The sequence below is a fragment of the Perca fluviatilis genome, chromosome 15 (genome assembly GCF_010015445.1).
Source record: "Perca fluviatilis chromosome 15, GENO_Pfluv_1.0, whole genome shotgun sequence".
Lineage (NCBI taxonomy): Eukaryota > Metazoa > Chordata > Actinopteri > Perciformes > Percidae > Perca > Perca fluviatilis.
The window spans coordinates 987567-1010797 of record NC_053126.1 but is presented as its reverse complement, the minus strand read 5'-3'; the positions used below and the strand labels follow the sequence as shown (position 1 = coordinate 1010797).

General features: G+C 43.8%; 1 protein-coding gene across 1 annotated transcript in view; it reads right to left on the bottom strand.

Moving 5' to 3' along the window:
* The window catches only part of LOC120574276 (protein spinster homolog 1-like), a 47064-nt gene that overhangs the window by 10472 nt on the left and 13361 nt on the right, over nucleotides 1-23231 (bottom strand). The window contains 9 exon segments of the mRNA XM_039824567.1: nucleotides 67-355; nucleotides 6858-6909; nucleotides 6994-7106; nucleotides 10895-10916; nucleotides 11688-11824; nucleotides 16052-16117; nucleotides 16593-16599; nucleotides 17532-17601; nucleotides 18276-18396. Coding sequence (XP_039680501.1) covers nucleotides 67-355; nucleotides 6858-6909; nucleotides 6994-7106; nucleotides 10895-10916; nucleotides 11688-11824; nucleotides 16052-16117; nucleotides 16593-16599; nucleotides 17532-17601; nucleotides 18276-18396 — 877 coding nt within the window.

Genomic DNA, 23231 nt, shown 5'->3' with positions numbered 1-23231 from the left:
GTCACCTGTCTGTTTTGTTACCTGTCTGTCTGTTACCTGTCTGTCTGTTACCTGTCTGTCTGTTACCTGTCTGAGGCGGCACAGTTTCCCTCCACGCAGGGAGCCCTCTCCCCGTTGAAGACGGCGGCTCTGAAGAGGAAGGTCGGCGCCCAGAGAGCCAGCGAGCCGGTCACAAACGCCACCGCCGTGAAGCCGAAGGTCGACAACACGAAGCTGTAGCTGCAGACGAGAGAGACGCACATCAGCAGCGGGAAACAACTCAAACTGGGACACAAGGTTTGGCTTATTAGAATTAAATTATATTCACAGCAAACAGAAAATAATACACACGTTAGTGCTGCATGAAAACAGAAAGAAAGTCAACAAGGAGATCTGATAGTCAGCTCAATCATCTCAGGGCTCGACTTTAAGGCTTGTCCACTTGATTCTTTGTCTGGAGATCCTTTTTTCTTGTTGAAGGGGAAATCTATTCTTGTTTCTACTGTTTCAACTGAATGTTATTAATGCTGATAGTGTCTGGATGCTTTCAACGGTTTGTTCGAATTCTGCATTAGCAAAACACAATTCTTTTTTATAAAATGCTAAATCTTTACCCAGAAGCAGAAGTGACTTTTGTGCACGGACAAGTGCAACCTAAATGTACTTGTCCAAAGGACAAGTGCCTCAAAAAGTTAATGTCAAGCCCTGCATCTTGTGACAACTTGGATGTCATCACCAGTGGCATCAGCTGTTGTAGTCCTTCCAGACTGAGGAGTTATTGTGTCCCGGTGTGCACCAATGGGAGGAGAGCACTTCCTTGTTTTAGGGTCGAGTGGAAGGAGATAGACGGAAGGCAGTACAGGATCGGCAGAGCTACAGCTCAGCTGCACGGCAGTTAAAGGTCCCATGACATGGTGCTCTTTGGATGCTTATATATATATATATATATATATATATATATATATATATATATATATATATATATATATATATATATATATAGGCCTTAGTGGTCCCCTAATACTGTATCTGAAGTCTCCCTTTATATAGACCTTAGTGGTCCTCTAATACTGTATCTGAAGTCTCTTTTATATAGACCTTAGTGGTCCTCTAATACTGTATCTGAAGTCTCTTTTATATAGACCTTAGTGGTCCTCTAATACTGTATCTGAAGTCTCTTTTATATAGACCTTAGTGGTCCCCTAATACTGTATCTGAAGTCTCTTTATATATAGACCTTAGTGGTCCCCTAATACTGTATCTGAAGTCTCTTTTATATAGACCTTAGTGGCCCCTAATACTGTATCTGAAGTCTCTTTTATATAGACCTTAGTGGTCCCCTAATAACTGTATCTGAAGTTCTTTTTTATATAGACCTTAGTGGTCCCCTAATACTGGATCTGAAGTCTTTTATATAGACCTTAGTGGTCCCCTAATACTGTATCTGAAGTCTCTTTATATAGGCCTTAGTGGTCCCCTAATACTGTATCTGAAGTCTCTTTTATATATGACCTTAGTGGTCCCCTAATACTGTATCTGAAGTCTCTTTTATATAGACCTTAGTGGTCCCCTAATACTGTATCTGAAGTCTCTTTATATATAGACCTTAGTGGTCCCCTAATACTGGATCTGAAGTCTTTTATATAGACCTTAGTGGTCCCCTAATACTGTATCTGAAGTCTCTTTTATATAGACCTTAGTGGTGTGTGTGTGTGTGTGTGTGTGTATATATATATATATATATATCTTTCTGTGGGATTTTGAGTGCTTTTACTTAATTTTGTATTAAATATAGAAACATTTGATTTGAACCTTGAATTGTATGTTTGTGTTTAATGTGTATAGGGTGTATATTTTTTAAATGTGCACGTTTGTGTGGTTTGATCTATAAGAAAATACAACTGCCCTAAAACTTGAACCAACTCAGACTATCTGAGGCGTCAGGAGAGAGACCAGGCTGGCTCCCCATCACCACATAAAGAAAACCTAAAACGGTGACAGTCTGAAGCTCTTCTCAGACGTGGAATAGGTCCCGTTGCCGTTCCTCTGTTACATGACTTTCGGTAATTCAGGCGGAGGTTTCCGTTATGCTAATGTTCCACAATGACTCAGCCGTGACAGCATGGGTACAGAAAGAGACGCTGCTTTCCAGTAAAACATGGTCACTGAACACATCTGCAAAGCTCTGCAGATCGCAAACCATGGCAGCGCTGGAACAAGTATTCAGGTCCTTTACTGCAGTACAAGTACTAATATCACACTGTAATAATACTCTGTTACAAGTTAAAGTCCTGCAGAGAAAATGATCCTTCAGGAAAAGTGTGTAAGTACCATCAGGAGAATGTAGTTAAAGTATTAAAACACGCACACACACACACACACACACAACCCACACACACACACACACACACACACAGACACACAAACCCACACACACACACACAAACATACACACACCCACACAACCACACCACCACACACACACACACACACACACACACACACACACACACACCCACCCACCCAGCGCGCCACACACACCCCCCCCCAAACCACCACAACACACACACAACACACACACACACACACACACACACACACACACACACACACACACACACACACCACACACACACACACACAACACACACACACACCACAGTTGTGTGTTTAATTGTCTCATCATCCCAGCTGACTTGTAGCGTTTATTGTCGGCTAGTTTACTTCTTTACAATCAAACATCCGATTTTATAAACTGCATGTAACTAGTAATACAAAGTAACTAGTAACTAAAGTAACTAGTAACTAAAGCTGGAACAGATGAATGTAGCGGAGTATCCAAAGTAACTAGTAACTAAAGTAACTAGTAACTAAAGCAATTAGTAACCAAAGCTGGAACAGATGAATGTAGCGAGTACTTAAGTAAACGCAGTAACTAAAGTAACTAGTAACCAAAGCTGGAACAGATGAATGTAGAGGAGTAACTAAAGTAACTAGTAACTAAAGCTGGAACAGATGAATGTAGTGAGTGAAATCTAAAGTAACTAGTAACTAAAGTAACTAGTAACTAAAACTGTAACAGATGAATGTAGCAGAGTAACAAAGTAACTAGTAACTAAAGTAATTAGTAACCAAAGCTCGTAACAGATGAATGTAGGGAGTAACTAAAGTAACTAGTAACTAAAGCTGTAACAGATGAATGTAGTGGAGTAACTAAGTAACTAGTAACTAAAGAATTATAAACAAAAGCGTACAACATATGAATGTAGTGGAGTAACTAAAGCAACTAGTAACTAAAGCTGGAACAGGTGAATGTAGCGGAGTAACTAAAGTAACTAGTAACCAAAGCTGAAACAGATGAATGTCGGAGTAACTAAAGTAACTAGTAACTAAAGTAACTGTAACCAAAGCAATTAGTAACCAAAGCTGGAAACAGATGAATGTAGCGGAGAGTAACTAAAGTAACTAGTAACTAAAGCTGGAACAGATGAATGTGGAGTAACTAAAGTAACTAGTAACTAAAGTAACTAGTAACTAAAGCTGTAACAGATGAATGTAGCGCAGAGTAACTGCAAAGTAACTAAGTAACCAAAGCTAAACAGATGAATGTAGGGAGTAACTAAAGTAACTAGTAACAAAGAACTAAAACTAAAGCTGTAACAGATGAATGTAGCAGAGTAACTAAAGTAACTAATATCCACAATTAGTAAACCAAAGCTGTAACAGATGAATGTAGTGGAGTAACTAAAGTAACTAGTAGTAACGCAAAGCGGAACAGATGAAGTTGTGGAGTAACTAAAGTAACTTAGTAACCAAAAGCTGCGTAACAGATGAATGTAAGCGAGTAACTAAAGTAACTAGTAACTAAAAGCTGGAAAAGATGAATGTAGTGGAGTAAACTAAAGCAACTAGTAACTAAAGCTGGAACAGATGAATATAGCGGAGTAACTAAAGTAACTAGTAACTAAAGTAACTAGTAACCAAAGTAATTAGTAACTAAAGCTGGAACAGATGAATGTAGCGGAGTAACTAAAGTAACTAGTAACTAGTAACCAAAGAACTGGTAACTAAAGCGTAACCAGATGAATGTAGCTGGAGCAACCAAAGTAACTAGTAACTCAAAGCGTAACAAAATGAATGTAGTGGAGTAACCAAAGTAACTAGTAACCAAAGCTGGAACAGGGAATGAATGGAGTAATCCAAAGTAACGTAAAGTAACTAGTAAAGTAATTAGTAACCAAAGCTGTAACAGATGAATGTAGTGGAGCAACTCAAAAACTAGTAACCAAAGCTGGAACATGAATGAGCGGTAAAGCGAGTAACTAAAGTAATCTAGTAACTAAAGCGGAACAGATGAATGTAGCTGAGCAACAAGTAACTAAGTAACTAAAGTAACTAGTAACTAAAGTAATTAGTAACCAAAGCTGGAACAGATGAATGTAGCGAGTAACCAAAGCAACTAGTAACCAAAGCGGAACGATCAACGTGAGTAATCCAACGTAACTAGTAACCAAAGAACTTAGTAACCAAAAGCTGTAACAGATGAATGTAGTGGAGTAACCGGCAACTGGGCAACCAAAGGGCAAGAGGGAGGAAGTAGCGGTAGAGAGAGCACCAGGAAGAAGGATGGGAGGAGAATGGCGAAGGAAGAGAGGAAGAAAGGTGTAAAGAAGCGGGTAGGGGACCAAGGGAGAAATGGAGGGGAAGACAGAAGCGAGGACCGGGAAGAGACCGAAGGAAGAAGAAGGACCCAACCGATGGAATACCAACCGGAGACGAACCAAGGAAGCCAGAAGGAGAGGGGACGGCGGATGATGGCGCCCGGAATCCAGGAAGGAATGGACCCAACAAGAACACGGAGGAATGGAATGGAGGAACGAACGAACGAATACGGATCAACGACCCAAAATCGAATGGAATGGAGGACAAGGATGGATGGAATGAGGAATGGAATGGAACAGGATGACGGAAGAAATGGAATAGGAAAGGAGGAGGAAAATGGAAGGAGGACAATAGAATGGAGTACCGAAGGGAATAATGGAATCCAAAGGAATGGATAGGGAGGAGGATGGAACTAACCAGGAACGGAAGGACCAACAATGAATGAGGAATAACTGGAGAGATGGAATGAGGCAATAGGAATGGATGAATGGAATGGAGTGGAATGCAGTGGACATAGGGAATGGAAGGAACCACCGACCATGGAATGGAACAATGGAATGGAAGGATGGAACAGGAGAGTGCAACTAGAAAGTGAGAAAGACCAATGGAAGGGACCCAGCCCCAGAGTGGACCCAGCCTTGTGGAAGTGGACCCAGCCCAGTAACATGGAGGGAATGAGGAGTGGACCCAGTGGACGAGGGATGGACCCAGCCAGGAGTAGATGGGACCGAAGAAAGGAGTGGAGTGGACCCAGTCCTAGTGAGTGGATGGACCGAGTCGTAGTGAAAGAGTGGATGGACCCCAGTGAGTGATGTGGGACCCAGCCCTAGTGGAATGGACCCAGCCCCAGTGAAAAGGTGGACCCAGTGAGTGGACCCAGCCCCTAGTAGTGCAGTGGGGGGACCCAGCCCCAGTGGAAAGGAGTGGAGGACAAGTGGACCCCGCCCCGTAAAGTGGATGGTTTTGGATCCAGTCAGTGGATGGACCCAGCCCCAGTGGGTGGGGACCCAGCCCTAGGGGTGGTGGGGAGGGCCCCAGAAAAGGGAGGGACCGAGGAAGGAGGACCCAGCCCCAGTGGGCCCAGAGGGGGGCCGGGAGTGGACCCAGGCCCGTGGAGGGACCCAGCCCCAGTGGAGGGACCCGCCGCCCCAGTGGATGGACCCAGCCCCAGTGGAGTGGAGGACCCAGCGAGACAGTGGGACCCAGCCCTAGTGGTGGACCAAATAGTGAGTACAGCCGAGTGGTGGGTAGTGGACCCGGCAGTTTTTTTTTTTGAGTGGAGGGTGGACCGAGCCCCAGTGGAGGGACCCAGCCCCTAGAGGAGTGATGGACCGGAAGCGGGACCCAGCCCCAGTGGTGGATGGACCCAGGTGGACCTGAACCGGAAAGGAGGAGGACCCAGTAGGAAATGGGACCCAGCCCCAGTGGATGGGGACCCGGCGGAAGAAGGATGGATCGCCCGAGTAGTGGACCAGTGGAGTGGACCCAGTGGGACCCAGTCTTAGTAGTGGAGAACGGACCCAGCCCAGTGGATGGAGTTGAGTGGGACCCAGGGACCCAGGTGGAGGAGTGGACCCAGGGGACCCAGCCCCTAGTTAGTGAGTGGACCCAGCCCTAGTGAGTGGAGGAAAGGATGGAAGTGGGACCCCCCAGGGTGGAGTGGATGGACCCAGCCCCAGCAGTGGGACCCGAAATTTAGTATGGGACCTAGAAAAAACCCAGTGAAGGTGGAGTGGACCCAGCCCCAGTGAGGACCCGAAAGGAATGGACCCAGTCTTAGTAGGGATGGGACCCAGCCCCAGTAGTGGGACCCAGCCCCAGTGAGAAAAGGGGATGGGGACCTAGCCCCAGTAGTGAGTGGATGGACCCAGCCCCAGTAGTGGAGGATGGACCCAGTGTGAGTGGACCCAGCCCCAGTAGTGGAGGGAAGTGGATGTGGACCCAGTGGGCCCAGTTGTTAGTGATGGACCAGCCCTAGTAGTGGAGGGACCCATGCCCCAGTGGATGGATCCAGCCCCTAAAGTAAGTATGTGGGACCCAGTTCTTAGTGGATGGGAAGTGGGAGGGAGTGGTGAGGGATGGACTGAAGTGGATGGAGTGGTGGGGGACCCAGCCTTAGTGGGAGTTAGTGGAAGGATGGTGCAGTGGGTCTCCAGCGCCAGTGGTCGGTGCATGTGGTCGGTAGGCGACGCCCTGGCTCAGGCTCCTTGACGCACTAAGAGCGAGCAGCAGCAGCGATGGGCGTATCAGGCCCAGCCCCGGAGTGACCTGAGGAGAGGGAGCGCTGTGAGAGGGCAGCACGCGTACAACATCGCCCTGAGGGCTGGAAATCAGAGAACCTGGCAGACTTACCCGCAGAGCCCAGTGCCAGTCCTGCGCTAGGTTACCGACCTGCGAGCCCACGATGTATCCGAGCCCGCTGACAGGGAGAAAGATATCGACAAGAATGTCAGATGGACCCCTTTCTGTTTGGCATTTATAAGTTAGAAGAATCATATAGAACCATACAGCTGCATGCAGTGGTGTATTTACAGTGGAAATATACCTTTATTTTGCCTATGAGAAGAAAAAGAACACAGATGACATTCAACATATCAAAAATATAATGTAACCTATGTTGTTACGCGTCATTGGACATTTTAAGTGGGTATATATGGAGATCCTTAGTGAGTATACTGCGTATCATGTAGACTACAGCGCTGGCTGCATGCAGAATCCACGGTTTGTAGATTAAAGCTACATTTACATCGCTACGTTTTGGTTTTTAGAGCCTAAAGCGATCGAAGTGTGCCAGAGCAGGGGGAATGAGAGGGGGAAACACCAGAGCAGGGGGAATGAGAGGGGGAAACACCAGAGCAGGGGAACGGGAGAGAGGGGGAAACAACTCAGAGCAGGGGAATGAGAGGGGGAAACACCAGAGCAGGGGGAATGTGAGAGGGGAAACACCCAGAGCAGGGGGAATGAGAGGGGAAACACCAGAGCAAGGGGAATGAGAGGGGAAACACCAGAGCAGGGGGAATGAGAGGGGGAAACAACCCAGAGCAGGGGGAATGAGGGGGGAAACACCCAGAGCAGAGGGAATGAGAGGGGAAACAACCCAGAGCAGTGGGGAAACAGGGGAGAGGGGAAACACCCAGAGCAGGGGAATGAGACAAGTAAAGAGGGGAAACACCCAGAGCAGGGGAATGAGAGGGGGAAACACCCAGAGCAGTGGGGAATGAGAGGGGAAACAACCAGAGCAGGGGGAATGAGAGGGGAAACACCAGAGCAGGAAATGAGTGGGGAGACAATCCAGAGCAGGGGAATGAGAGGGGAAACAACCAGAGCAGGTGGAATGAGAGGGAAACAACCCAGAGCAGGGGAGGGAAACGAGAGGGAAACACCCAGCAGGGGAAATGGGGAAACCAACGCAGGAAATGAGGGGGAGACACCCAGAGCAGGGGAAGATGAGGGGGAAAGCACCAGGTGTGAGAAGGAAATGGGGGAAACACCCAGCAGGGGAATGGGGGGGAAACCCAAGCAGCAGGAATAGAGAGGAAACACCAGAGTAGGAATGGGAAGCCACACAGCGCAGGGGAATGGAGAGTGAGGAAAGTGTGGAAACACCAAGCAGTGAGTGGAAATGTTAGGAAACATTACAGTTGGAATGGGAAGAGAAACGACCAGATCAGAGACACACACAGGACCATGGACAACTTCGGACAACTGGTGGGCAGGTGTTTGTGCTGTTGTAGTGGTGTGGTTGGTTTTGGCTGTTTTTTGTATTGTTTGTTTATTTTTTAAGCTGCTTGCCTTTTGCATTGTGCTTGTTTGAGTGTGCGCTTTTTATGAAAGACAGGAGTAGACAGAATGAAATTCTTCTCTTCCCTTTTGGCTCTTTTGTTATTTTTAAAGTGCTGTGTCGTCCTAAGCGGGCTTTTTTGAGGAGAGACAGCACGGAAAGTAACGGAAGGAAAATGAAGAACGACCCACACATTAAAGGGAAGCAGGATAATCAGGATCAGGTACAAGTGGATCGCTGGAAGGAACAAACAAACATGAAACAGGAAGAAGGAGAGGAAGTGGAGGAAAGTGAAGACAATACACAGGATGAAATAGGTCGTAAAAAATGGTGAAGGTGGTGGAGCAAAAAAACTAAGCAAAAGATACACAAAAAATATAACGCTGATAACAAATAACGACAACGGACAACCAAGCACAAATAGACACCAGACAACCCCCCCAAAACAACAGACACAATGAAAACCAACAAAACACAATCAAATACACCAACACAACAGACAACAATCAACCAGACAACGACAACATAAAAACAGCAAAAACACAACACCACACAATATAACTAACAAAACCAAACCAATAACCAAAAAACCATCTAACCCCAACCAACTAACAATCAACGACACATCAACCAGAACAATCAACCAGGACAACAATCAACAGACAACCAGAACCAGACAAACCAAACCAGACACAACAAAGACAACAATCAACCAGACAACAATCAACCAGACAACATCAACCAGACAAATCCAGACAAACAACAACAGACAACAATCAACAGACAAAATCAGACAACAATCAACCAGACAACCAGACAAACAATCAACCAGACAACCAGACAACAATCAACAGACAAATCACAACAACCAGACAACAAACAACCAGCAACAACCAACCAGGACAATCAACCAGAAAATAATCAACCAGACAAATATCAACCAGACAACCAGACAACCAGACAACAATCAACCAGACAACAATCAACCAGACAACTATCAACCAGACAACCAGACAACAATCAACCATACAACAATCAACCAGACAACAACCAACCAGACAACAACCAACCAGACAACCAGACAACAATCAACCAGACAACAATCAACCAGACAACAATCAACCAGACAACATCAACCAGACAACAACCAACCAGACAACAATCAACCAGACAACAATCAACCAGACAACAAACAACCAGACAACAACCAACCAGACAACAACCAACCAGACAACAATCAACCAGACAACAACCAACCAGACAACAACCAACCAGACAACAACCAACCAGACAACCAGACAACAACCAACCAGACAACAACCAACCAGACAACAACCAACCAGACAACCAGACAACAATCAACCATACAACAATCAACCAGACAACAACCAACCAGACAACAACCAACCAGACAACCAGACAACAATCAACCAGACAACAACCAACCAGACAACAATCAACCAGACAACCAGACAACCAGACAACAACCAACCAGACAACCAGACAACAATCAACCAGACAACAATCAACCAGACAACAATCAACCAGACAACAATCAACCAGACAACCAGACAACCAGACAACAATCAACCAGACAACAATCAACCAGACAACAATCAACCAGACAACCAGACAACAATCAACCAGACAACAATCAAGCAGACAACAATCAACCAGACAACAATCAACCAGACAACAATCAACCAGACAACAATCAACCAGACAACAACCAACCAGACAACAATCAACCAGACAACAATCAACCAGACAACAATCAACCAGACAACCAGACAACCAGACAACCAGACAACAATCAACCATACAACAATCAACCAGACAAATATCAACCAGACAACCAGACAACAATCAACCAGACAACAATCAACCAGACAAATATCAACCAGACAACCAGACAACCAGACAACAACCAACCAGACAACAATCAACCAGACAACCAGACAACAATCAACCAGACAACAACCAAACCAGACAACAATCAACCAGACAACCAGCAACATCAACAGACAACAATCAACAAACAATCAACCAGACAACAATAACAGAAACATAACCAAGACAACCAGAAACCCAGACAACAATCAACCAGAAAACAATCAACAACAATCAACCAGACAACCAGACAACAATCAACCAGACAACAATCAAGCAGACAACAATCAAGCAGACAACAATCAAGCAGACAACAACCAACCAGACAACAATCAACCAGACAACAATCAACCAGACAACAATCAACCAGACAACAATCAACCAGACAACCAGACAACCAGACAACCAGACAACAATCAACCATACAACAATCAACCAGACAAATATCAACCAGACAACCAGACAACAATCAACCAGACAACAATCAACCAGACAACCAGACAACCAGACAACCAGACAACCAGACAACCAGACAACAATCAACCATACAACAATCAACCAGACAAATATCAACCAGACAACCAGACAACCAGACAACAATCAACTATACAACAATCAACCAGACAAATATCAACCAGACAACCAGACAACCAGACAACAATCAACCATACAACAATCAACCAGACAACAACCAACCAGACAACCAGACAACAATCAACCAGACAACAATCAACCATACAACAACCAACCAGACAACAACCAACCAGACAACCAGACAATCAACCAGACAACAATCAACCATACAACAATCAACCAGACAACAATCAACCAGACAACAATCAACCAGACAACCAGACAACAATCAACCAGACAACAATCAACCAGACAACAATCAACCAGACAACCAGACAACAATCAACCAGACAACAATCAACCAGACAACAATCAACCAGACAACCAGACAACAATCAACCAGACAACAATCAACCAGACAACAATCAACCAGACAACAATCAACCAGACAACAATCAAACCAGACAACAATCAACCAGACAACAATCAACCAGACAACAATCAACCAGACAACAATCAACCAGACAACCAGACAACAATCAACCAGACAACAATCAACCAGACAACAATCAACCAGACAACAATCAACCAGACAACCAGACAACAATCAACCAGACAACAATCACATCAAAGTATTGTCATGGCTGTCATCGAGCAGGAGGAAATGACACAAACAGACGAACACTCAAACTAAAACCTGCTAGTTTGTGTCCATAGACCGGTTTCGTGCCTTAAAGCTGCATTCTATCTGAATTCCAGCAGGGGGAGACCCCTTAAACCTGTAATCTAGAAAGAAACACACCTCTTTGGGGGTGTAGGAGCTGGCCAGAGTCACCAAAGCCCAGAATGAGATGCCGACACTCATGATGAACTTCCTGTTGTACCGGTCGCCCAGGTAACCGAAGACCGGAGCCAAGAACATGTAACTGCAGATAAAAACTGGAAGACAACAAACAGACAGACACTCAGAACGGATCACACTAAAAACATTATGACAACATTAATCTGCACAGCAGCACTGTGATCAGACACCACACTGATGGAGGTATTTACAGGGACCCCCCCTGACCCCTGACCCCTGACCCATAACATCAACGGGAACCTGTGGTTAACTCAAGGGGGTAAGCTTCGCTTCAGAACTTGAACCTCCTATGGCGCCATTCTGATGCTACCAAGCCATCACCTCCCATTAGCATCCCATTGACTCCCATTCATTCTGACGTCACTTTGACAGCGAATAACTTTACATCTGAAGCGTTTAAAGACTCTATTTGTCCGTTGTTTATTTCTAAAGAAACACGACAATGTATAAAAGGCTCCATTACCTTGTAGCTCACGTTATGGCTCCGTAGCAGACGCTTTTATAACAATAGGCTAACGATTGGGTCATAACCACGAGACTTACTGTCACACAGTAGAGGAATTACCGTATAGTACAGGAGAAGCTCTCAGGCAGTTTGGACTTCCATTATCTGTTTAGGTTTAATTACTAATGTTTAAAGATCCCTTCCCCCTCCTATAGTCCCTATGGCCACCTGGCCACTGTGAATGCAAATGGAAAAACTGGTTTTGGGGTGCAGGATTTTTTACAAAAAATGTGACCGATGACCGGTCTGGCCCTAAAAAGGCCAGACTTAACCTGACTCCAATTCTATCGTCACTGAATAGTGTTCGTTTACTGGTAGATCAGAGAAATAAACTCAGGATCCGAAATAAGACTCAGGATTCGTTCAGTTAAAGTTAATAACAAGCTTTATGGCGCTTTTCCATTACATGGTACCTGCTCGACTCGCCTCTACTCGCCTTTTTTGGTTTTCCATTACAAAAAAAAAGTCCCTGGTCATATATGTGAGAGAAACAAAGAGTCTCCTCTGTTCTTTCTGACCACGGTGGGAGATCTGGAGCAGTAAACGTTAACTATCTCTTTGATATCATGTTGTTTACGGAGACGGAGAACCAGGAAATGAGTCGGGGGAAAGCAACGCTACTAAGCCACGCCCACGGCAGTCGCTATGACGACAAGCCACGCTGAGGCGGTACTAAAATCTGCAATGGAAAACGGACGCACAACGCGTCGAGGCCAGTAGAGTCGAGTAGGTATCATGTAATGGAAAAACAACATTAGTGAATGATATTGCAAAATACAAGAGCGTACGGATCAGATACAGGTCTATCCTTCCCCTACAAAGATTCCCCCAGCATCTGGTGCCGCTCAGTTAAAATACTCTCTTATTTACTCTACTTATTTATTCAATTCTGTCCCATCCTCTGGTGGTGCTGTCATCAGTTTGGATCCAGTCCAGATCTTCTGGCTCCAGCCGGCTCCTAACGATATGTAACACACTGCATGGTATGACCTCAGCCTTTCCCATTCTCAGGTCAAAAGAGACGAGTCGCTGTTGTTGGTTTTGAACACCTGTGCGTTTCTAATCTTCTGAGTTTCATGAGAGCCGAGGCCACTTCCATACTCTGTGCCACAAAACATTGCTCCTTGTTGCCTCTTATCCCCCGATCGGAGAAGACCTTTTTTCAGGCAATATCTCACACTCCCTTTATAATGTCTTATCACTTTAAAACCAGATGGCCTCTCATAACCCAGGAAAACGGAGGCAACAAGGTCCACTTCATGAACTCTAAAAACCCATTACTTTACTCTCACAAAATCTATTCTAACAGGGGGAGAGTAGTTAGTAGCCTGGTGAGAGCGTCCTGATCTGGCGCGCTCCAGTTTTCTACTCGCAGATCAGTCTGGCATCTTGAGATAGAGAAAATTTGGAGCCGCTCGCCAAACGACCGGGCCAATCAGCATTGGTTTTGAGGTGGGTTAGGTGGTGATAGACAGATAGTTTATCCAATCAGCTAACCAGGATTTTCAGACAGCGGTCCGGGAACCTGAAATGGGGCCTTTTATTCCTAAATTCTTGTTACACAAACTGCAAATATCCTTTACCGACATGTTGCTAGCTTGCTGAGCTAACGAGCTATGCTCTGCCTGCAGCAGCAGCAGGGGTAGCCTGGCTCGTGGTTGTATTTTCATACGCTTCGTGGATCTGATTGGTTGATTTGGCCCATCTATCACCAACATAGGTGATAGACAGATGGTTTATCCAATCAGCTAACCAGTATTTTCGCCCCTTCCCAAAAGTTCTCCAACGGAAAGTTCCCAGATGGATATGCCGAGCTAATGTGAAGCGATCCATCTGGCGGAGTCAGGTGAAGTAGTTAGTAGAACTGTTTGGAAGTGGACTGTTCCTAGAACTACGGTCCTGGAGCTACCTGGTCAGAAAGAGGCTATTGTCTTCGTTTTGTGTCTCTGTCTGTCTGTTTCTTTGGGGTCATTTTGTTGCGTTCCTGTGTAGTAATTCTGTGTTATTTGCAGTTGTAATGTGTATGTTTTTGGTGGATTTGTGTGTAATCAGTCTCAGTGTCTCTATGTAGTGATTTTGTGTACGTTAGTGGTCATTAAAACGTGTCCATGTGACCGCCGGGACCCCTGACCCCCCCGGTGGGTATTTACATTCAGCCACAGAGACACCATCAGAACAGCGCTACACAAAACAATCTCAAGGGTTTAACATGTTTTTAAAATCAATACTTCCCTGGAATCTAATCTGTCTTTTTCCCCAGAAAACTGGGACGTCTTTCAATAAATCAACTTTAAATACAGAACGGCACATACAGTACAGGCCAAAGGTTTGGACACACCTTCTCATTCAGTGTGTTTCCTTTTTATTTTCATGACTATTTACATTGTAGATTCTCACTGAAGGCATCAAAACTATGAATGAACACATATGGAATTATGTACTTAACAAAAAAGTGTGAAATAGCTGAAAACATGTCTTATATTTTAGATTCTTCAAAGTAGCCACCCTTTGCTTTTTTGATAACTCTGCAAACCCTGGGTGTTCTCTCAATGAGCTTCATGAGGTAGTCACCTGAAATGGTTTTACCTTCACAGGTGTGCTTTGTCAGGGTTCATTAGTGGAAGTTTTTCCCTTATTAATAAAAAAGCAAAGGGTGGCTACTTTGAAGAATCTAAAATATAAGACATGTTTTCAGTTATTTCACACTTTTTTGTTAAGTACATAATTCCATATGTGTTCATTCATAGTTTTGATGCCTTCAGTGAGAATCTACAATGTAAATAGTCATGAAAATAAAAAGGAAACGCATTGAATGAGAAGGTGCGTCCAAACTTTTGGCCTGTACTATATTCTGTTTATTCTACTTTTATGATACTATTCCACTGACATTATAATTTGTTTTAACAACGATTTCTCTAAAAAGTAATGTGACTTTGTTAACCTGACAGAATGAACTGATGCTGGTATTTTTATTAAACACATCCTGTCACTGAAGCATTGAGAACTCTGTAAGTCTACAGACAGTTTATTACAAAGATAGATCATGAAGACAGTAGCGTTGGGATAACAGTCATGACCAGTCGAACCACAAACGCCATGTCTGTTACTTTTTTTATTTATTTATTTTTTTAAAGGGTTTATTTAGAGAGGGACAGATACAAAAACACATAGATAAACTTCAACAGTCATCTGATGTATGTATCATAGTGTTTTCTCCACACTAGTCCCTAGTGGGGCTAGGGACTGAGAGAGATGGGTTTGAAACATGTACGGTGAGGATACGAGCTGTAATTACAGCGAGCCACACACTAATATTACCGAGTAGAGGTGTTTAAGGAGCATTTGAGTTATGGTCATGCATTTCAGATACGGTGTACTGGCTGCACGGCGTCCGTGGTTCAACTGGTCATGACTGTGAAAACGCCAAAATGGCGCCCGCGTGTTAACATGAACGCTACTGTCTTTATAATCTAACTGTCTGTACACTTACAGAGTTCTCAATGCTTGTGTTAACATGTAGGGACCTCGTTATGCTACTGTGGAAGTGTGGTGATATTTTGAGCCTTGTTAGTGGTGTAGAAATAGAGATTTACCCTCTGCCCCGAAAGCTAGCGTTAGCAGCTAATCAGCGGTTAGCGGTAGCTAGTTTAAAGCTAGAGACGCATTAGATTAGCATGACAACATGTCCCAGAGAACGGTCGACTCGGTACACATCTGTTATTAACTCCTAGGGTCATTTTGCGCTGGAATCGTCCTTTAAACACCTTCAAGGGTTATTGGATTCGGGAGCTCCTCTTACCGGTTTGGAGTAGGCCGGACTTCCCGTCATCAATCCCGAAATACTGCTCGATGTCGGGGAGGACACCTGCCGGAGTTAATCAGAGATACTTCTCAGGAAACAGTCTCAGAAACATCTCACATCAATCTCAGAGCTGAAACCATTATTCAACTAATAATATGAGCTAGCGCTGCTGAATAACACAATATTACGATAAATAATAAACAGATATCAACGAGTTCTCAGTTCTGCTGCTTTCAGTATTCTGATAAAATACAACAAACTGCTCGTTGCATTCAAAACTAAGGAAATCATTTCCAGCTTTCTTTTATTGAACAAATTGAACATTGAATTGAACATAAAAGGCAACACTAATACATTTTAAAGTGTAGTTTTCTGCTGATATTTTCTTTCAACTAACACAAAGAGGTGTGTTTCTTTCTAGAGTGTCTTTTGCGCCGGTTGATATCGCGGTAAATAAATATTTTAGGTAAAAACGAAACCTGATTCACATAACACAGGTCCTCAGCGACCCACTGATGGCCAGCAGGTCCATATCTACCCTGGAACTATGGAGAAATCAAGATTTTGATCATTGTATTGCTAAAGTGCGTTTCTCTGCTGTGATGATTCTCTGTCTTCAGTCAAAAACAACCCTCCTCCACAGCGCTGCGGAGGAAGGTCTGACTAGTCCTCACAGCATTCCTGGATGGGAGAACAACGTGCTCTGGTTTATTGACATTTCTTTAAACCAATCAGAATCATCGTGGGCGGGGCTAAGCTCCGGACGGAGCCACGGTGCCTCTGCTAAATAGTCTCAGGAAGGAACTGGTTCTGGTGGAACATGTGGACGTTCAGAAGTAGTTTTAGTCGTGCAACAGAAAACTCAGATTGGACAGATAGTCTAGCTAGCTGTTAGACAGACAGACAGACAGACAGACAGACAGATAGATAGATAGACAGATAGTCTAGCTAGCTGTCTGGATTTACCCTGCAGCGATCTGAGGAGCAGTTAACCATAGCTAGCTACTTTACTGTATGGGTTTATTCTGAGAGAGAGAGACAGGGGGAGAGGAGGGGCCTGGGGGGGGGGGGGGGGGGGGGGGGGGGGACGGAGGGGGAGGGAGGGGGAGGGGGGCGGGAGGGGGGGGGGGGAGGGGGGGAGGGGGGGGAGGGGGGGACGGGGAGGGAGGGAGGGGGACGGGAGGGGGAGGGGGGGAGCGGGAGGGGGGGGGAGGGAGGGGACGGAGGGGGACCTGGGGAGGGGGGGGGACCTGGGGAGGGGGGGACTGGAGGGGGGGGGGGGGGGGGGAGGGGGGGGGAGGGGGGGGGGGCGGAGGGGGGAGGGAGGGGGGGGAGCGGGGGAGGGGGGGGGGGGGGGGGAGGGAGGGGGGAGGGAGGGGGGGGGGGGGGGGGCGGAGGGGGGACCTGGAGGGGGGGGGGGAGGGGGGGGAGGGAGGGGGGAGGGGGGGGGGGGAGGAGGGAGGGGGCGGAGGGGGACCTGGGGGGGGGGGAGGGGGGGGACAGGGGGAGGGAGGGGGGAGCGGCGGAGACGGCAGCGCATGGCTGCTCTGAAACAAAGGTGAGGGAAACTAATTCATGTTAAACTAATCTTAAAGGTTTAACTGATTTATAACTGCTTATTATTATAACACCCTGGAAAGAAGGAGCACGCGGAGGAAAAATCCAGCTGGAGAAGATCTGAGCAGAATGATGTGAATTCATCCTCCTTGGTGTCCTCAGGTCAAATCTGACCCATTTTCAAAAGTTTCTATATATCAGAAATCTGGGTTTCTTCAACCAATTATTAAAACAAAAATAACGCGACTCCGTTCTCATATCTGTTCTTCACAAGTTAAATAAATGACTCAACGTACTTTCATTGAATTTAAAGTGTTCTATTCAATTTTATAGCATCTTAAGAAAATTTTATTAAAAACATCGGAAAAAGTGACAAAAAAACTTGGAAATAAGTGACAAAAATGTCTGGAAAAGTGACAAAAACATGGGAAAAGCTTAAAAAACCCGTCAAAAAAGCGCAGAAAAATATTGACAGAAACTTCGAAAAAAGTGACAAAAATGTCGAAAAAGACGACCAAAATGTTGGAATAATTTTTTACATTTTGAGCCAGAAAAACTAAAAGTTGCTGCAGGTCGACGGGGAACACAACACAAGGGTTAATTTAACTTTGCTGTTGTGAAGGTGAGGTTTAAATGTAGATGTACAGATTTTCTAACTACTTACGGTTCTGTTTTCTTCTCCACGTGTTCGGCTTCGTCCTCAGAGTCGCTGAGGCCGATGACCACGGTGGAGCTCCGCTTCGGAGACGAGAACGGAGACCACAAACTGTCGTCTGCCACGTCGTCTGTTCAGACACACAAACAATCAAATCTGCTGCTGAGTTTAACCCTCATGCCCTCTTCGGTCATTTTTGTACATTTTTCTCAAGTTTTTTTTTTCATTTCGTGATCATTTTTGCTGTGTTACTTCTTATGGCATGAAATTTTGTAGCAATCCTTCTTTTCAGTCAAATTTTTTAAATCCAGTGTTTTTTACTCTTACATGTCTTTTATACTTAAATGATTCATTTTGTACCCTCTGGACACCTTCGAGGCAAAAATGTCCACGCACACAAAAACTGTTATTAAATCATCATATATCAATATTTATTTCTGCTTTTTTTTCATGAATCACTTAAACAACTTCTTACCTAATCAAAACCACCAAACATTCAATAATTTTCAGGATTTTAACCCTTTAAATGCCAGTTTATGTATTTGAAGTATGTCATTTTTTATAAAAAAAAACACACAAAAATATTTTTTTCCCATATAATGAATAATATGTAGATGGGGCTTTGGTGGTGATTAGAGGCTTGGATATGTCAAAGATAAGCAACAAAACTGATTTGATTGCATTATTATTTTTGGTGTATTTCCAGATACTCCCCCCTGGACACCTTCGGGCAAAAATGTCCCCATTGACTTCCATTATAACCACATGTTTTGATCTCACTGCCTTTACAGTATAAAACCATGCATTCTGCAATGTTAGCATTTCATTTGGAAGAAAACTAGTCATATTTGACATTTTTACAGTATTTCACCAGATTCAACCATTTTGCCCTTGTAGGCCGATGCATGAAATTATAGTTATATTATGGAGCTGTGTGTGTGTGTGTGTGTGTGTGTGTGTGTGTGTGTGTGTCCGCCGGCGTGTGTGTGTGTGTATATGTGTGTGTGTGTGTGTGTGTGTGTGTATGTGTGTATATATGTATATTTGTGTGTGTCTGTGGGTGTGTGGGTGGGTGTGTGTGTGTATATGTGTGTGTATGTGTGTCTGTGTGTGTGTGTGTATATGTGTGTGTATGTGTGTCTGTGTGTGTGTGTGTATATATGTATATTTGTGTGTGTCTGTGGGTGTGTGGGTGGGTGGGTGTGTGTGTGCGTGTGTGTGTATATGTGTGTGTATGTGTGTCTGTGTGTGTGTGTGTATATATGTATCTTTGTGTGTGTCTGTGGGTGTGTGGGTGTGTGTGTGTGGGTTGGGTGTGTGTGTGTGTGTGTGTGTGCGCGTGTATGTGTGTGTGTGTGTGTGTGTGTATGTATGTGTGTGTGTGTGTGTGTGTGCATGCATGTATGTATGCATGTCTGTGTGTGAGAGAGAGTTTGTGTAAATCTGTAAACAAACAATGATAATTTTAGTGGTGAAAAAAGCGCACCTTACTTTAGCCAGTTATATTATGGAGCCGTGTGTGTGTGTGTGTGTGTGTGTGTGTGTGTGTGTGTGTGTGTGTGTGTGTGTGTGTGTGTGTGAGAGAGTTTGTGTAAATCTGGGTGAAAAAAGGGCTTCTTTTGAAGGATGCATTTCATGTGTCTTTGAAGACGTGCTTGAATAAAAACATTGTCTCCTGCATTTGTTGTAAACAAAAACAACTATTAGTGTGTTGATGCACCTGGCTCTAGAGAAGGAGAAAGACCTGGAGCAAAGAGAAGGAGCCTTTATCTTCCAGCCAACTGCAGGACTCATCTGAAGATGACACAAGTTTCTGGAGTCTGACAAAATGGTCACTGGAGTCCTCCAACTCTGTGAGTGCCTCTAACCCTTCCTCTGAAAGTGGAGAGGACACTGAAGATCCTGTCCATCCTAACATTGAATGGACAGTGAAGAATTGGCAAGTCTGGTCTCCATCTAATACTGAGACGCTGCGCAACATTCAAGCACCGACCGGCATGATGTCAGAGCCCACGAGATATGCCATATCAAGAATCCATGATGTGGCATCCTCTTTCCACCTTTTCTTCACTCTTGACTTGATCAGCTGATTCAGGAAATGACAAACCTACACGGGAGGTGTTCAATCTCAGGATGGAGTGATGTGGATGCTCAAGAGAGTCGAACATACATGGGACTTCACACTTGGCTGGTGTGTACCGGTCCAAAGGGGAATCCACCCGGAGCCTGTGGGATGTCCATAGTGGGAGACCAGTCTTCAGGGCCACCATGTCCCACAAACCATTTGAAATGATAAGCGCCAGTTTACAGCACATGCAGGAGACAATGTTTTTATTCAAGCACGTCTTCAAACACACATGAAATGCATCCTTCAAAAGATGACACACACACACACACACACACACACACACACACACACACACACACACACACACACACACACACACCTCCATAATATAACTATAATTTCATGCATCGGCCTACAAGGGCAAAATGGTTGAATCTGGTGAAATACTGTAAAAATGTCAAATATGACTAGTTTTCTTCCAAATGAAATGCTGACATTACAGAATGCATGGTTTTATACTGTAAAGGCAGTGAGATCAAAACATGTGGTTATAATGGAAGTCAATGGGGCCATTTTTGCCTCGAAGGTGTCCAGAGGGAGTATCTGGAATTACATAAAAAATACTAATGCAATCAAATAAGTTTTGTTGCTTATCTTTGACATATCCAAGCCTCTAATCACCACCAAAGCCACATCTAGATATTATTCATTATATGGAAAAAAAATAATTTTTTGTGTTTTTTGTAATAGAAAATGAAATACTTCAAATACATAAACTGGCATTTAAAGGGTTAAAATCCTGAAAATGATTGAATGTTTGGTAGTTTTGATTAGGTTAGAAGTTGTTTAAGTGATTTATGAAAAAAAAGCAGAAAAAAATATTGATATATGATGATTTAATAACAGTTTTTGTGTGCGTGGACATTTTTGCCTCGAAGGTGTCGAGAGTAAGTTTTTTTAAGGAGGGCATGAGGGTTAAAGGCCGGGACACACCAGGCTGACATTATCTGGCGAGGTCGGTGACTCGAGTCTGTTCGGTGAGTGCCGACTGAACACCTGACATGTTCAGTCGGCACTCACCAGGAAATGAGCGGAATGAGGTGACTAGAGTCTCTCAAAATCTGATGGAAATCTTCTAAACTGACCTTTGTTGATCTGAAATGAAGACAGATTCAGCAACTACACACACACACACACACAGACACACACACAGACACACACACACACACACAGACACACACAGACACAACACACACACACACACAGACACACACGCACACACACACACAGACACACAGACACACACACACAGACACTCACACACAGACACACACACACACACAGACACACACACACACACACAGACACACACGCACACACACACACACACACACAGACACACAGACACACACACACACAGACACAGACACATATATACACACACACACACACACACACACACACAGACACACACACACACACACACACACACACACACACACACACACACACACACACACACACACACACACACACACAGACACACACACGGCCTATTTCTCTCTTCACATGTTTTCAGAAACGTGTCGGTGAACTCTCAGCTCATATCTCTTTACATAAATATTTTTTTCTACTACTATGGGCCAACAGTTAACTTAGCGATTAGACATACATGTAAGTGCCCTCTGTAAATGGTGCCCTGCTGGTAGGTTTTACAACTTGACCTACTTTCACTTAACTACTGAGCAGTAAAGTCCATCAGATGTCTGATCTGCGTAGCGACAGTACAGTGGGACGTTCTCCTTCAACAGAGCGACAGTAATAACCTAATATACCATCATTACTGAGTAATAACCTAACATACCATCATTACTGAGTAATAACCTAACATACCATCATTACTGAGTAATAACCTAACATACCATCATTACTGAGTAATAACCTAACATACCATCATTACTGAGTAATAACCTAACATACCATCATTACTGAGTAATAACCTAACATACCATCATTACTGAGTAATAACCTAACATACCATCATTACTGAGTAATAACCTAACATACCATCATTACTGAGTAATAACCTAACATACCATCAATACTGAGTAATAACCTAACATACCATCATTACTGAGTAATAACCTAACATACCATCATTACTGAGTAATAACCTAACATACCATTACTGAGTAATAACCTAACATACCATCATACTGAGTAATAACCTAACATACCATCATTACTGAGTAATAACCTAACATACCATCATACTGAGTAATAACCTGACATACCATCATACTGAGTAATAACCTAACATACCATCATTACTGAGTAATAACCTAACATACCATTATTACCTAACATACCATCATTACTGAGTAATAACCTAACATACCATCATTACGAGTAATAACCTAACAACATACTGAGTAATAACCTAACATACCATATACTGAGTAATAACCTAACATACCATTATTACCTAACATACCATCATTACTGAGTAATAACCTAACATACCATCATTACTGAGTAATAACCTAACATACCATCATTACTGGTAATAACCTAACATACCATCATTACTGAGTAATAACCTAACATACCATCATACTGAGTAATAACCTAACATACCATTATTACCTAACATACCATCATTACTGAGTAATAACCTAACATACCATCATTACTGAGTAATAACCTAACATACCATTATTACCTAACATACCATCATTACTGAGTAATAACCTAACATACCATCATTACTGAGTAATAACCTAACATACCATCATTACTGAGTAATAACCTAACATACCATCATTACTGAGTAATAACCTAACATACCATCATACTGAGTAATAACCTAACATACCATCATTACTGAGTAATAACCT